At 50.9% G+C, this 12,640-nt stretch overlaps 1 protein-coding gene across 4 annotated transcripts in view; it reads right to left on the bottom strand.

The window, feature by feature from the left end:
- Positions 1-12,640, bottom strand: part of RTEL1 (regulator of telomere elongation helicase 1) — a 358,799-nt gene that overhangs the window by 108,856 nt on the left and 237,303 nt on the right. For all 4 annotated transcript variants that reach the window (XM_085619604.1, XM_085619601.1, XM_085619602.1 and 1 more), the window contains exon 33: positions 11,338-12,222. In XM_085619604.1, coding sequence (XP_085475730.1) covers positions 11,338-12,222 — 885 coding nt within the window. The remainder of the gene's footprint in view (positions 1-11,337; positions 12,223-12,640) is intronic.

The raw sequence follows: 12,640 nt of genomic DNA, 5'->3' as shown, positions 1-12,640 counted from the left end.
CAACTGCCGTCGCTCAATCTAGACGCAAGGAGGTGAAGGCTGGACAGGTTCGGGTGGAGGACCGTGTCCTGCTGCTGCGACAGAAGATCCTCCCGAAGAAGCAGTCTGTTTGGAGGATCTATGGCCATGTTGAGTAGCTTGGGATACCTGACTCTTCGTGCCCAATCCAGAGCCACAAGAATGACTTGGGCCTGGTCTCGCTTGATCTTCTTCAGAAGTGGTATGACGGAAAGACGTATAGAAGACCGCCAACTCCACTCGCGATGAAAAGCGTTGCCTAGCGAGTGCCGCCTTGGAAATTCCAACACGCAGAACTGCTGACATTGCGCGTTCTCTACGGTGGCAAATAGATCTTACCAAGGCTCTCCCCACTGCTGAAAGAGACCTTGCACCACCTCAGAGTGTAGACGCCATTCGTTATCCATCATGCACCTGTGGCTGAGTTCGTCCGCCCTGCTGTTCAGAGAACCTGCCAGGTGTTGAACCACCAGGCATATGCCCTGATGTTCCAGCCATGTCCAGAGGTGCCTTGTTTGTTGCAGTACTACATGGCGGTGGTGTTGTCCGTGAACACCTGCACTACTCTTCCCCGGACAGAGGGAAAAAGGCCTTGAGTGCAAGACGAATCACCTGGAGCTCCAGAAGGTTGATGTGGAGCCCGGTTCCACCAGAGACCTCTAATCTCTGCCTCCCCCATGTGGCCGCCCCATCCCAGAAGTGATGCATCGGTCACCACTGTGAACTCTGATGAGGAAGAGAGAGGGATCTGCCGTCGACCCAATCCTGGTTCGTAAGCCACCACTGCAATTGGTGTGCAGTGCCCTCTGAGATCTGGATGCAGTCGGACAGATTCCCCTGATGTTGTGCCCACTAGAACTTCAGGTCCAACTGCAGAGCCCGCATATGTCATCTGGCATGGTCCACCAGCAGGATGCAGGAGGCCATCAGAACCAGCAGCCTGAGGGTCCTCCTGACCGAAGCCCGTGATAAAGGCTGAAAGATCGGAATCATAGCCCGAATATCCCAATCTTGCTGTTCGGGAGGATAAACCCGAAACTGCACCATGTCCAGAACCGCTCCGATGAAGAGGAGCTTCTGAGAGGGGGTCAGGTGTGACTTCAGCACATTGATGCAGAACCCCAGCGAACCCCAGCGAATGCAGGAGGCCGGCCGTAGTCTGGAGGCTGGAGATGACAGCCTGGGGCGAGCCCGCCTTCAACAGCCAGTCGTCGAGAGAGGAGAAGATGGAAACCCCTGAGCTGCGACCACCACCATAACTTTCGTGAACACCCGAGGGGAGCCGGTAAGTCCAAAGGGGATTACGGTAAACTGAAAGTGCTCGCGGTCTACCGTGAACCGCAGGTAACGCCGGTGGGCCGGCAGGATGGGGATGTGAAAATAAGCATCCTGCACGTCCAACGCTACCATCCAGTCTCCAGTGTCGAGGGCAGACAAGACCTGAGCGAGCCTCAACATTTTTAACTTCTCCTTCCGGAGGAAGCGGTTGATGTTCCTGAGATCCAAAATAGGACGCAGGCCTTTGTCATTCTTGGGCGCCAGAAAGTAGTGGGAATAGCAACCATGACCTACTTCTGGGACAGGAACGCGCTTGATGGCTCCCTTGGCCAAGAGTGCAGTAACTTCCTGTTGGAGAAGGGCCAGATGCTCCTCTGGGCGAACAAAGCAAAACCAAAGGGGATGATGGACTCCGCCACCCCAGTTCAGACATGGCCATATGCAAATCAGTCTGTCCCTGTGCCTCATGAGAACAGTCCAGCCTGAACTGCCAAGCCATGTCTTCCCTGGACCGAAAACAAGCATCCTGGGACCGGTTTCTGGCTAGATGATTCTCTGACATGTGATGGTACTGCGGTGGCATGGATGGATGGGTAGTCTCGAAGGGGAGGGTGTAGCCTCTTAGGACTATTTGCAAAACCCACGTGTCCAACGAGATGGTGCGCCAGTGGGGGAGAGGATGGTGAATCCTGCCGCCCACTGGCGTTTGGTGGCCCTGAAAGGTCGGACTAGGAGGGTTTGGAGGCTGCTGCAGAGGGGGCTGTGGTGGACTGGCCCGCCCGCTGGCCCCCAGAACCATGGCGCTGGTTCCCACGTCCCCGGCCGCGCAGAGGCTGAACAGCTTGCGCCGGCCTGTGGCCCTGGGTGTGTCGGGGGCGGGTGGTGGAGAGGCCCAAGGACCTGGCCATAGCCGAAGAGTCCTTAAAGTGCTCCAGCGCGTTGTCTGCCTTGTCGCTGAAAAGGCAACGGCCATCAAAGGGCATGTCCATAAGGGTGGATTGGACATTCCCGGAAAAACCACTTGACCACAACCAGGCGTAGCGTCGAAGGGCTACTGAAGTGGAAATCGTCCTGCCTAGTGCGTCGGCGGTATCCAGCCCACAACGGATGTTAAGCTTTGTTGCGTCTCTCCCCTCGACAACTGCACAGGAGAGCACAGCCCGGGCTTCCCCCAGGCACTGGGGCAGCACCTGCGCTACCGTATCCCACACAGAGTGGGTATAAAGGCCCAACAGACATGCAGTGTTTACCGACCGCTGTCCCAAGCTGGTGGAAGAAAACATTTTCTTACCAAGGTGGTCCAGCTTTTTGGATTCCCTATCGGGTGGTGCATTAGGGAATGCGCCTTTGGAAGTAGAGGCTTGGACCACCAAGCTCTCAGGGGTGGGGTATTGGGTGAGGAAAGTGGGCAGTGGCGTCGGGCAATCATCCGGTCCACAGGAGCCCCTGCGTTGGGCATGGACCAGGTGCCGAAAAGGATGTACGTCAGGGCTTCATTAAATGGCAGCAGGGGCTCCGAAAAGCTCGCTGCCGGTTGAAGGACCTCTGTCAGGAGGTTACTCCTGACTGCCACTGTAGGTAGCTCGAGGTGGAGAGCCTCTGCCGCCCAACGCAACACCACTGCGTATGACGCTCCCTCCTCCAAAGCCACGGTAGGAGGAGACAACATGCCATGGTCTGGTGAGGTATCCAGACCACTAGCTTCCCCTAGTTCCTCTCTCCAGTCCGGCTTATAAGTCAACTTGTCGGTCAAAGAGTCCCCAGACCCCACCCAGTCCTCCTCACCCTCCTCTGGCTGCCAATCTGGTCTCAAAGAGCCAGGGTAGAACAGGGGCACAAAAGAACCTGTCCGCGTCGGATCCGGCGTGTCCGACTCCGTGTCTACCGCGAGGTGGAGGCCGGGGTCGACGTCGGCTGGGGACACAGCCGATGCCGGCTGTGGACGTGGTGCCGGTGGAATTGGGGCCGTGGGAGGCGTAACAAGGTCTACCGGCGCCGATCCGGATCCAACGGGACCTGCAGGGCCGAGACCGAAGCCACCGGTGCCGAAGACCCAGGGCCCCCAGCCGAGTCTGCGGGGCCCCGAAGGTGCGCCGGCAGAGTCACGCTGCCAAAGATGGCATACATCGCTTAGTAGAAACTCCGCAGCTGGGCAGGGGCCGCATCGGGTCCCAGAAAGGGAGGGAAACCCGAAGTCGACCCAGCGGGCTCTGCACGCGGAGCCGAGGGAGGGGCACCACCTGCATCCCTCGTCACATCGGTCGACGGACAGGGAGAAGTTGAACACGACAATGCTTCTTTGACTTCTTCTAGTGCTTCGACTTACCTGACCCCGAGTGCGAAGACTTAGATGAAGAATGATGGTGGCTCGCGACCGGTCCCTCGACCCCCTCCGCGACCTTGAGCGACACAGACCCAACTGCCAGGCCTAGAGTAGCTTTTGGGACTGCTCCCGCAAAGACTTCGGGGCAATGGTCCGGCAGTCAGAGCACGAATTGGGGTCGCGCTCCAGGCAATAGAGGCACACGCGGTGTGGGTCTGTTACCGACATTAGTCGGTTACAGAAACCGCAGGCCTTGAATCCGGGCATCTCTCGTGCACCAGGAGTTGATAGACACAAAAGACGAATTCGACAAAAGTCTAGAAGAAAGCCCGTCAAAAAGTGACTGGAGGTAGCGATCTCTCCGGATCTGCACTTGCTGGCGTGGAAAAAGAAAGAACTGACGTCAGCGCACGAGGGCTATTTAGCTACCGCGACGTCATCCCGGCGACCACGACAACGAGCACGGAGTCGACTTGACATCACCTTCCGACGCGCAGGGGTACTACTGACTAAAAACTTTCTGGAACCAGTCTGATGCCTGGGGGTAATTCTTAGGTAAGGAATTCTAAGGTAAGGAATGTCTAACTAACTGTTTCTTTCTGATCTCTCATTTAACTTCACACTTAGTCCTTAACCTTCTAAAGTGGAATTAATGAAAGACCTACTTCTTAATCTTCCCTACCCATTCCCGCCACACCTACTACTGTCCAATTTCACCTTTTAATACGGGAAAACTCTGCCAATGTTTTTCCTCCAGCAAATGTTATCCACTCACTCATTCTACATCACACTGAAAGCGCAGGTGAATGGTTTCAAAATGAAACACATTTTTTAAGCTTGTGATAGGTTTTACGGAGTGCAGTATTTGCCAATCGTCTCATAGGTACTGTTTAAAAGAATGAAACTACAGAGCACAATAGAAGCACCAGCATCGAAAGAGACAAATGTTTACTCTTTTCTGGAGTTCAGTGTGATTTGATTGCTTGTGGACAGATTTTAGCAGTGAATCTGACAGGGATACCCAGTGAGAGCTTCCACGTTGCAGGGATTGACAGGAGCACAGTCACACAACACCTAAGTAAATGGCCGAGCTGTTACAAAGTAAACCTTGTGGGCAAGCAAATGCAGACGGGTCCCATGCATGCCACATTCTTCAGGAAAGGAATAAGCTACTTACCAGTATGCATCTGTTCTTGGCATGTAGAGCTGCAGATCTATACACTGTGCATAGATAGCCATCTGGTGTTGGGCCCGGATGTTTGCAGTTTGTTTTTCCTCTTGGAAAGTCTTTGGAAGTCACGAGGTCGGTGACGCCTCCTTTGGTTCGTATTGCGCATGGGCTTCGGCTCCATCCTCAGATTGTTTTTCGCCAGCAGGGAAAGATGGAGCGTAGTAATAACAGTAAAGAAACCCATGTGTGTTGTATCTAAATAAGATAGACTGGAACGGATACAGGTAGCCGGGGAGGCGGGTGGGCGTGTATAGATCTGCAGCTCTACATGCCAAGAACAGATGCATACTGGTAAGTAGCATATTCCGTTTGAGGCATATGTGCTGCAGATTATACACTGTGCATAGACTATATAGCAGTACCCAACCCTAGCGGCGACCACCGGCATCCGTTGCAGTTGTTTGGAACAGTGTTTTTAGTACAGCCTGGCCCACACTAGCTTGTTGCTTGGTTTGCACATCTACACAGTAATGTTTTGTGAAAGTGTGCGGTGTTGACCATGTGGCTGCTTTGCAGATGTCATCTAGTGGTATGTTTCCTAGAAAAGCCATAGAAGCCCCTATCTTCCTTGTAGAGTGGGCTTTAGGGGGAACAGATAGCGTTCGTTTTGCTTTGTGGTAGCAAATCTGTATGCATTTTACAATCCACCTAGCTATCCCCGATTTAGAAATAGGGTTGCCTTTATGTGGTGGAGAGAAAGAGACAAATAGCTGTTTGGTTTTTTCTGAAAGGTTGTGTTCTTTGGATGTAGTAAAGTAAGGCCCTTTTAACATCCAGTGTGTGTAAAGCCCTTTCCGCAACGGTTTGAGGTTGTGAGAAAAAGACTGGTAATTCTACCGACTGGTTTAGATGGAAGGGAGAAATGACTTTGGGTAGAAATTTTGGGTTGGTACGGAGTACAACAATGTTCTGATGCATTTGGAGAAAAGGTTCCTGTATAGTGAGTGCTTGTATTTCACTAACCCTTCTAAGGGAAGTGATGGCCACTAGAAATGCTGTTTTCCATGTGAGAAATTGCAGCTCACATTTATGTAATGGTTCGAAAGGGGGTCCCATTAGCCTTGTGAGAACTATATTCAAGTTCCAGACAGGTGAGGGTGGTACTCTGGGTGGCATTACTCTTTTGAGGCCTTCCATAAAGGCCTTGATGGCAGGCACCCTGAAAAGTGATAGGTGCTGCCTGTTCTGTAAGTAAGCAGCAATTGCTGCGAGGTGTAACCGAATGGATGTATATGCTAGGTTACACCTTTGGAGATGGAGCAAGTAACATATGATGTGCTGGATGGACACATTTAGAGGGTTGATTGTGTTGTTGTGGCAGTAAACAACAAATCTTTTCCACTTTGCAGCATAGCATGCCCTAGTAGTAGGGCAACTAGCTTCCCTGATAATATTCATGCAATCAGGGGGAAGGTTAAGGTATCCGAATTCTAGGACCTCAGGAGCCAGATCACAAGGTTGAGCTGAGCTGGGTCCGGGTGCCTGATCTCTCCATGGTTCTGGGTTAGGAGGCATGATGAGAGGTGCAGCTTTTGGTGTGGTACTACCGAGAGTTCCAGCAGTGTGGTGTACCACGGTTGTCTGGCCCATGTTGGAGCTACTAGGATCAGTGTTAGGGAATGCTGTTGTAGCTTTCGCACCACTAATGGAATTAGTGGGAGAGGTGGAAAGGCGTATGCAAATTTGTTTGACCAGTTCATCCATATCGCATTGCCTTTGGACAATGGGTGTGGATATCTGGCGGCGAAGGGGCATTTTGTGTTTTCGTGGGTGGCGAATAGGTCTATGTGTGGATGCCCCCACTTCTGAAAGAACGGGTGAAGAACCTGTGGGTGAAGTTCCCATTCGTGAATCTGTTGCGTTTGTCTGCTGAGCAGATCTGCCACGGTGTTTTGGACTCCTGGGACGTGTTGGGCCAGGAGAAAGATTTTCTGTGGAATTGCCCATCTCCATATGCTCTGTGCTAATTGAGAGAGCTGTGGAGAGTGTGTGCCCACCTATTTTTGAATGTAGTACATGGCAGTCATGTTGTCTGTGCGAATGAGGACTGCCTTGCCTGAAATCTGCGTCTGGAAGGATTTTAGGGCTAGGAAGATTGCCAGTAACTCCAGATGGTTTATGTGGAGTAACTTCTGTTGCGGCGTCCATGTGCCCTGTATTGTGAGATGTAACAGATGAGCTCCCCAGCCGGAGAGCGATGCGTCTGTTGTTAGGATTATTTGTGGAACGGGGTCCAGGAACGGTCGACCTCTGGAAAGGTTTGTGGTGTTCCACCACTGCAGAGAGCGATGGGTGCGACCGTCCACCAACACCAGATCTGTCAGTTGTCCCTGGGCCTGGTTCCACTGGCGCGCTAAACACTCTTGGAGTGGACGCATCTGGAGTCATGCATGGGGCACTATGAAAATGCAAGAGGCCATCATCCCTATCAGTTGCATAAACACCCTTGCTGGGAGAGAGTGTTGAAATATGAATTTTTGACGCAGAGCCTGTATATTTGCAATCCTGGCAGGGTTGGGATAGGCTATGGCTTTTGAGGTGTCTATGGTGGCACCGAGGTATTGTTTTGTGTGTGATGGTACCAGGTGGGACTTTTGGTGGTTCACCATGAAACCTAGCTGGTGAAGTAGTTGGATTGTAGCGGCGGTGTGTTGCACACATTGTTCGTAGGACGTGGCTTTTATTAGCCAGTCGTCCAAGTACAGGAAGACGTGAATGTGCTGTCTTCTGAGGTGTGCCGCCACTACTGCTAGGCACTTGGTGAATACACTTGGTGCTGTTGTTACCCCGAACGGGAGCACCTTGAACTGGTAGTGTTGCCCGTCCACTACAAATCTGAGGTACTTTCTGTGAGCATGGTGTACTGGGATGTAAAAGTATGCGTCTTTCAAGTCCAGAGTGGTGAGAAAGTCGTTCTGGGAGAGGAGTGGAAGAACCTGTTGAAGGGTTACCATGTGAAAATGGTCTGAATGTATGTAAGTATTTAGAGGTCTGAGATCTAAGATAGGTCGTAGAGTCTCGTCTCTCTTTGGAATCAGAAAGTACAGGGAGTAGACCCCTAAATTTTGTCGATTGATGGGGACCTGCTCTATGGCTTGTTTTTGCAGGAGGGAGATTACCTCCTGTTTTAGTAACGTGGCATGTTCTTGAGACATTGGGCGTTGCCTGGGTGGAATGTTTGGGGGGGTAGATGTTAATTCTAGGCAATACCCTGAATGAATAATTTGGGTCACCCATCTGTCTGAGGTGATTGTCTCCCAGACGTGAAGGAAATGTTGTATTCTGCCCCCGACCGGAGTGGAATGGTCTGGAGGGAGCAGGGGGAAGTCATTGGGTAGGCGGAGTGGCAGAGCGGGCGGTATTTGTCTTGCCTCTGCCCTTATTATTATTGCCTCTGTATCCGCCTCTTTGATAACCCTTTGTGAAGGTAGATTGGGGAGGGGATTTGTATGACGTGGATGCACTATCCGAGGAGTAGCCCCTGCCTGTGCCCCGAAATGAAGAGCGGCGAAAAGAGCACCTAGGAGTGTGTGACTGTAGGGCTCCCATGGATTTTGCCGTATCAGTATCTTTTTTCATCTTTTCGAGGGCTTCATCAACTTTTGGGCCAAATAGATGATCTTGGTCGAATGGGTGGTTCAGTACAGAGGCTTGTACCTCAGGTTTAAAACCTGAAACTCTGAGCCAGGCATAGCGACGGAGAAGGACACTGGTGTTTATGGCCCTGGAGGCTGTATCTGCTGCATCTAGGGCACAGCGTATAGAGGTATTAGTTATTGTTTTTCCCTCTTGGATCAATTCATTAGACCTATTCCTGTATTTTTCAGGGAGATGGTGCATGATGGTCTCTAACTCATCATAATGCGCCCTGTCGTATCTGGCCAATAGCGCTTGCGTGTTGGCGATACGCCATATATTGGCGGCTTGTGACGCAGTGTGCTTCCCTGACGCGTCTAGTAGCTTGGACTCTTTGTCAGGTGGTGTTGCTTCGCCTGACGCCTGAGAATTTGAGCGCTTCCTAGCTGTAGATACCACTAGGGAATCCAATGGTGCAGGGCCTTTAACCCCTTCGATGCTGCGCAGATTCCGCCGCTGTGCTGACGGAATCTTGCGCGGGTGTGCTCATGACGGAATGGTTCCGTCATGAGCACAGCTCAACCGTGGGTCATGACGGAACCATTCCGTCATGAGCACCGAAGGGGTTAATGTATGAAGGGTCTGTGGGGGCGGCTTTGTATCTTTTCTCTATACAGGGGTTTAGGACCCTGGCCCTGACTGAGTCTTTAAAAACCTCCGGTGCATGTTTAATTACTCCCTTTAACATAGGTAGAATGGCAGTAGACCTATGTGCATCATCGAAGGTGTCTAGGAGAAAATCTTCCTCCACTGGGTCAGTATGTAACTCCACCCCGTGGTAGTGTGCCGCCCTTTGTAGTAGGTGGTGAAAGCCTAACGAATCTTCAGGTGGGGATGGCCTAGATGGGTAAAGGTCATCCTGTGGGACATCTGGGATGTCCGGATTGTTATAGTCGTCCCATGGGTCTGGAGATCCAGTAGGGGTGGGGTCTTGTGGCACATCTGCTGGATTATAATAAGGGTCTCCTAAATCATCTGGGACAGGAGACAAGGTTGGGGAACGATGAGGCAGGGGTGGAGAGGGTGGAGGAGGTGGGGAAGGCACTCTGAAAGGGGCGGTAGCAGTGTCTTTCCTCTTTGGAGGTGGAGGTGGAGCTGGTTTGTCCACGTGTCTCTTTTTTTAAGACAATGTCAAATGTCCAGTTTTTGGATCCTTGGTGAGTGTCTTTTGCAGAGGATCCGGTGTAAAAAGTTCTTGCGACACTGGTTGTTCGGTCGGCGCCGAAGTTTTCGGGGCCGCCGGCTTTTTAGGTTTGTCTAAGCCATGCTTCTTTGGGACCTCCGATTTTTTGGTGGGTGCCGAAGAAGGCTTCGGCACGGGAGTGTCGGTGCCGAGGGCCTTGTGATGTTTGGTCGGCACCGGAAGGGCAGGTTTCGACACCAAAGGCTTTGGTGCTGGGTTCGGTGTGGAGGTGGAGGCTGATCTTTTCTTCGGTGCCGAAGGGTGTTTTTCGGTACCGCTGGTCGGCTGGCTCGAGCCCAAGCTGCCGGAAGGCTTAACAGACTTCTTTACCGGGCCCGAAGGTGGGGTGTGAGAAGCAGTATCCTTGGTCTTGCCTAGGCCCGAAGGCGAAGGTGTGACCGAAGCCTTTTTGGGTATCGGCGTGGGTGTGGGAGGGGGTATTGTACTCACGACCCTCTGCGCTGGGGTGATGTCCTCCACATCTGAGTCGTCGGCCTCGGAAGCACTGACGAGGTCGTCGTCCTCTTCTTTGACGTTCTGCTGTCCCGGAGCTTCGACGTCGTCCCCGAAGATGTCGACTGGAGCGGAGGTCGAGGAGTGCGCCATGTTGCGTCTAGCCCGTCGATCTCGAATAGTCTTTTTAGAGCGAAAAGACTTGCAGGTGGGACAGTCTCGGGCCTCGTGCTCAGGGGAGAGGCAGAGGTTGCACACCTCATGAAGATCGGTGTGGGGAAACTTGGACCCACATCGAGGGCACTTCTTGAAGGGAGTTCTTTCCATCAGCCGAGACCGGAGCCGGAATAGGCCCGAAGGCCGCCGTCGACGACCGGAATCGAAGAAGTGCCGAAGAGAAGGCGATTACGATGATTTATTATCTGAAGGATCTCGATGAGCGAGGATTTTGCGTCGATCGTTGAACTGGAAAAGTTCGGAACCGGAGCGCGAAGTATTACATCCGAGCCCGATGGCGGAAAAAAACAATTTGAGGATGGAGCCGAAGCCCATGCACAATACGAACCAAAGGAGGAGTCAACGACCTCGTGACTTCCAAAGACTTTCCAAGAGGAAAAACAAACTGCAAACATCCGGGCCCAACACCAGATGGCGAACTATGCACAGTGTATAATCTGCAGCTCATATGCCTCGAACATTGCTTTATGCTTAGTGCCCGGATAATATCTAGTTTTGGTCTCTCCATTCACTTTAATAAAGAAACTTGCCTTCATCTTCAGTCTCAACAGCTGTTTGGTAATATCTGCTTTAGCAAAGCTGAGATAAACCACAGTAGAACAGCTCAAGCAACAAGATACCTAGGCAGTTACTACTAAAACACTGCAAGAAAAAACTACGCAGCTGATGTCTTGGTATACAAAGCTGATTAAAAAAACACAACAACTGGTACACTGCCTATATACGAGGACGCAAGATTCCACAATCCAGAGATTCAAGCTGGTGGTGTACCGGGCTGTGCAGGGCAAACAATACATGTCCCACAACAAGGTTTCATGACAAGGCAGAAAAGATACTCTTTTCCTACCATTTAATTTAATCTGCTGCAGCACATCCATCCATCCATCAATCAGTGCCACAAAGACAGCCTTGAAATTGTTAATAGCTGCTCTATCTTTACCTCCCTGAGACCTATCCCTCCCTCCCTTACTTGCTTACCTGGCCTGGGACTGATTTCAGTGGACGAGCTCTGTAGATTTGCAGGATTTGTGTGACAGTGCTGCTCAGTCTTTTCTTCACTGTGGTTCTGTGAACTGCCAGAATCCCGCTGCAGCTCTGGTCTCCTATCACATTTGTTGTAGCTTTGGGGATCTAATGCATTATGGTGAAGCTGTGATTCTTCCTCACCACTGTCACTTGAACTCAGGATATCAGCGCTCTCCTGGTCTAGTTCAGATGATGTTTTTACCTTGATACTGGTTTGAAGTCTCAATGGGTTCTCATTCAACTGTGGTTTTCTCTCTCTTGCACTACTGGACATCCCAAGACACACAGACTCACTGTGTCGCACTGAATCGATCCAACATTTGTGGCAAGGGTCCTGAGAGTTATTTTGTTGCAGAGGTTTTCTCTCACATTCGCTACAAGTGTTAAGCAGTACCACTGATTCTGTGTGTTGTAGCGGATTGGGCTCTCGTTTAATGAAGGTTGATGAGAGCGGTGTGTTCTCATGTCGAGGCTGATTCCCCTCTTCTTCAGTGCAGGAGTCCTGCAGCCTCATCGCATTGTTCTGTTGCAGCACACTACTTTCTCTTTTGATAGTCTCCTGAAAATCAGTTGGTTTGTTGTGCTGCTGTTTCTCATGGTCACTGCAGGAGTTTTGGGTCTCAGTCTTCTCTCCTTTGATAGAGAAACCCTGCGGCTCTATCTGATAGTTGTGTTGCAGTGGCTTGCTCTCTCCCTTGCCGTTGTTGCCCTGCCTCCCATCCTGAGCTTGAGGCTGCAGTGATTGTGTTGCTGCTTCACTGCAGCTTAGTCCCGTCAGATCTGCACACATCTGGTTAAACTGTTTCTTATGATGAGGGCGAACAATCCTGTAGCATCCTGAACAAAGTGCAAAGAAATGTCAGTTTAACTTATATTCGCCATTGGTGTGTAAGACACTAAAGAGACAGTCATAAGCTTGGTCAAACAGTATTTTAACATTACTTTTAAATTGAAATGCTGATCCTTTTTTAATTACTTTTAATTCTCTTATATGCTCTAAGATACTTATATAACAGAAAGTAGTTTCTTTGTAGAACAATAAAGTTCTACATTATCACATGATTTTAACTACTCACTAAAATGTTATCTGGGAATTGGATGTGACAACCCTTCAGGAATGTAATCAGGAACCTGGCGTGAGTGACAAGTCCCAACATTATGGAAAAGTTAAAGGTGGGCTGAGAACACAGACACACTAACAGATTCTCTAAAATGGCAAATGCTACTGTGCTCAGTTGCTGTACTGTTCGGCAAT

Source organism: Triturus cristatus, chromosome 7 (genome assembly GCF_964204655.1).
Source record: "Triturus cristatus chromosome 7, aTriCri1.1, whole genome shotgun sequence".
NCBI lineage: Eukaryota > Metazoa > Chordata > Amphibia > Caudata > Salamandridae > Triturus > Triturus cristatus.
The sequence above is the reverse complement of the archived record's forward strand: the minus strand, read 5'-3'. Positions and strand labels throughout refer to the sequence as shown.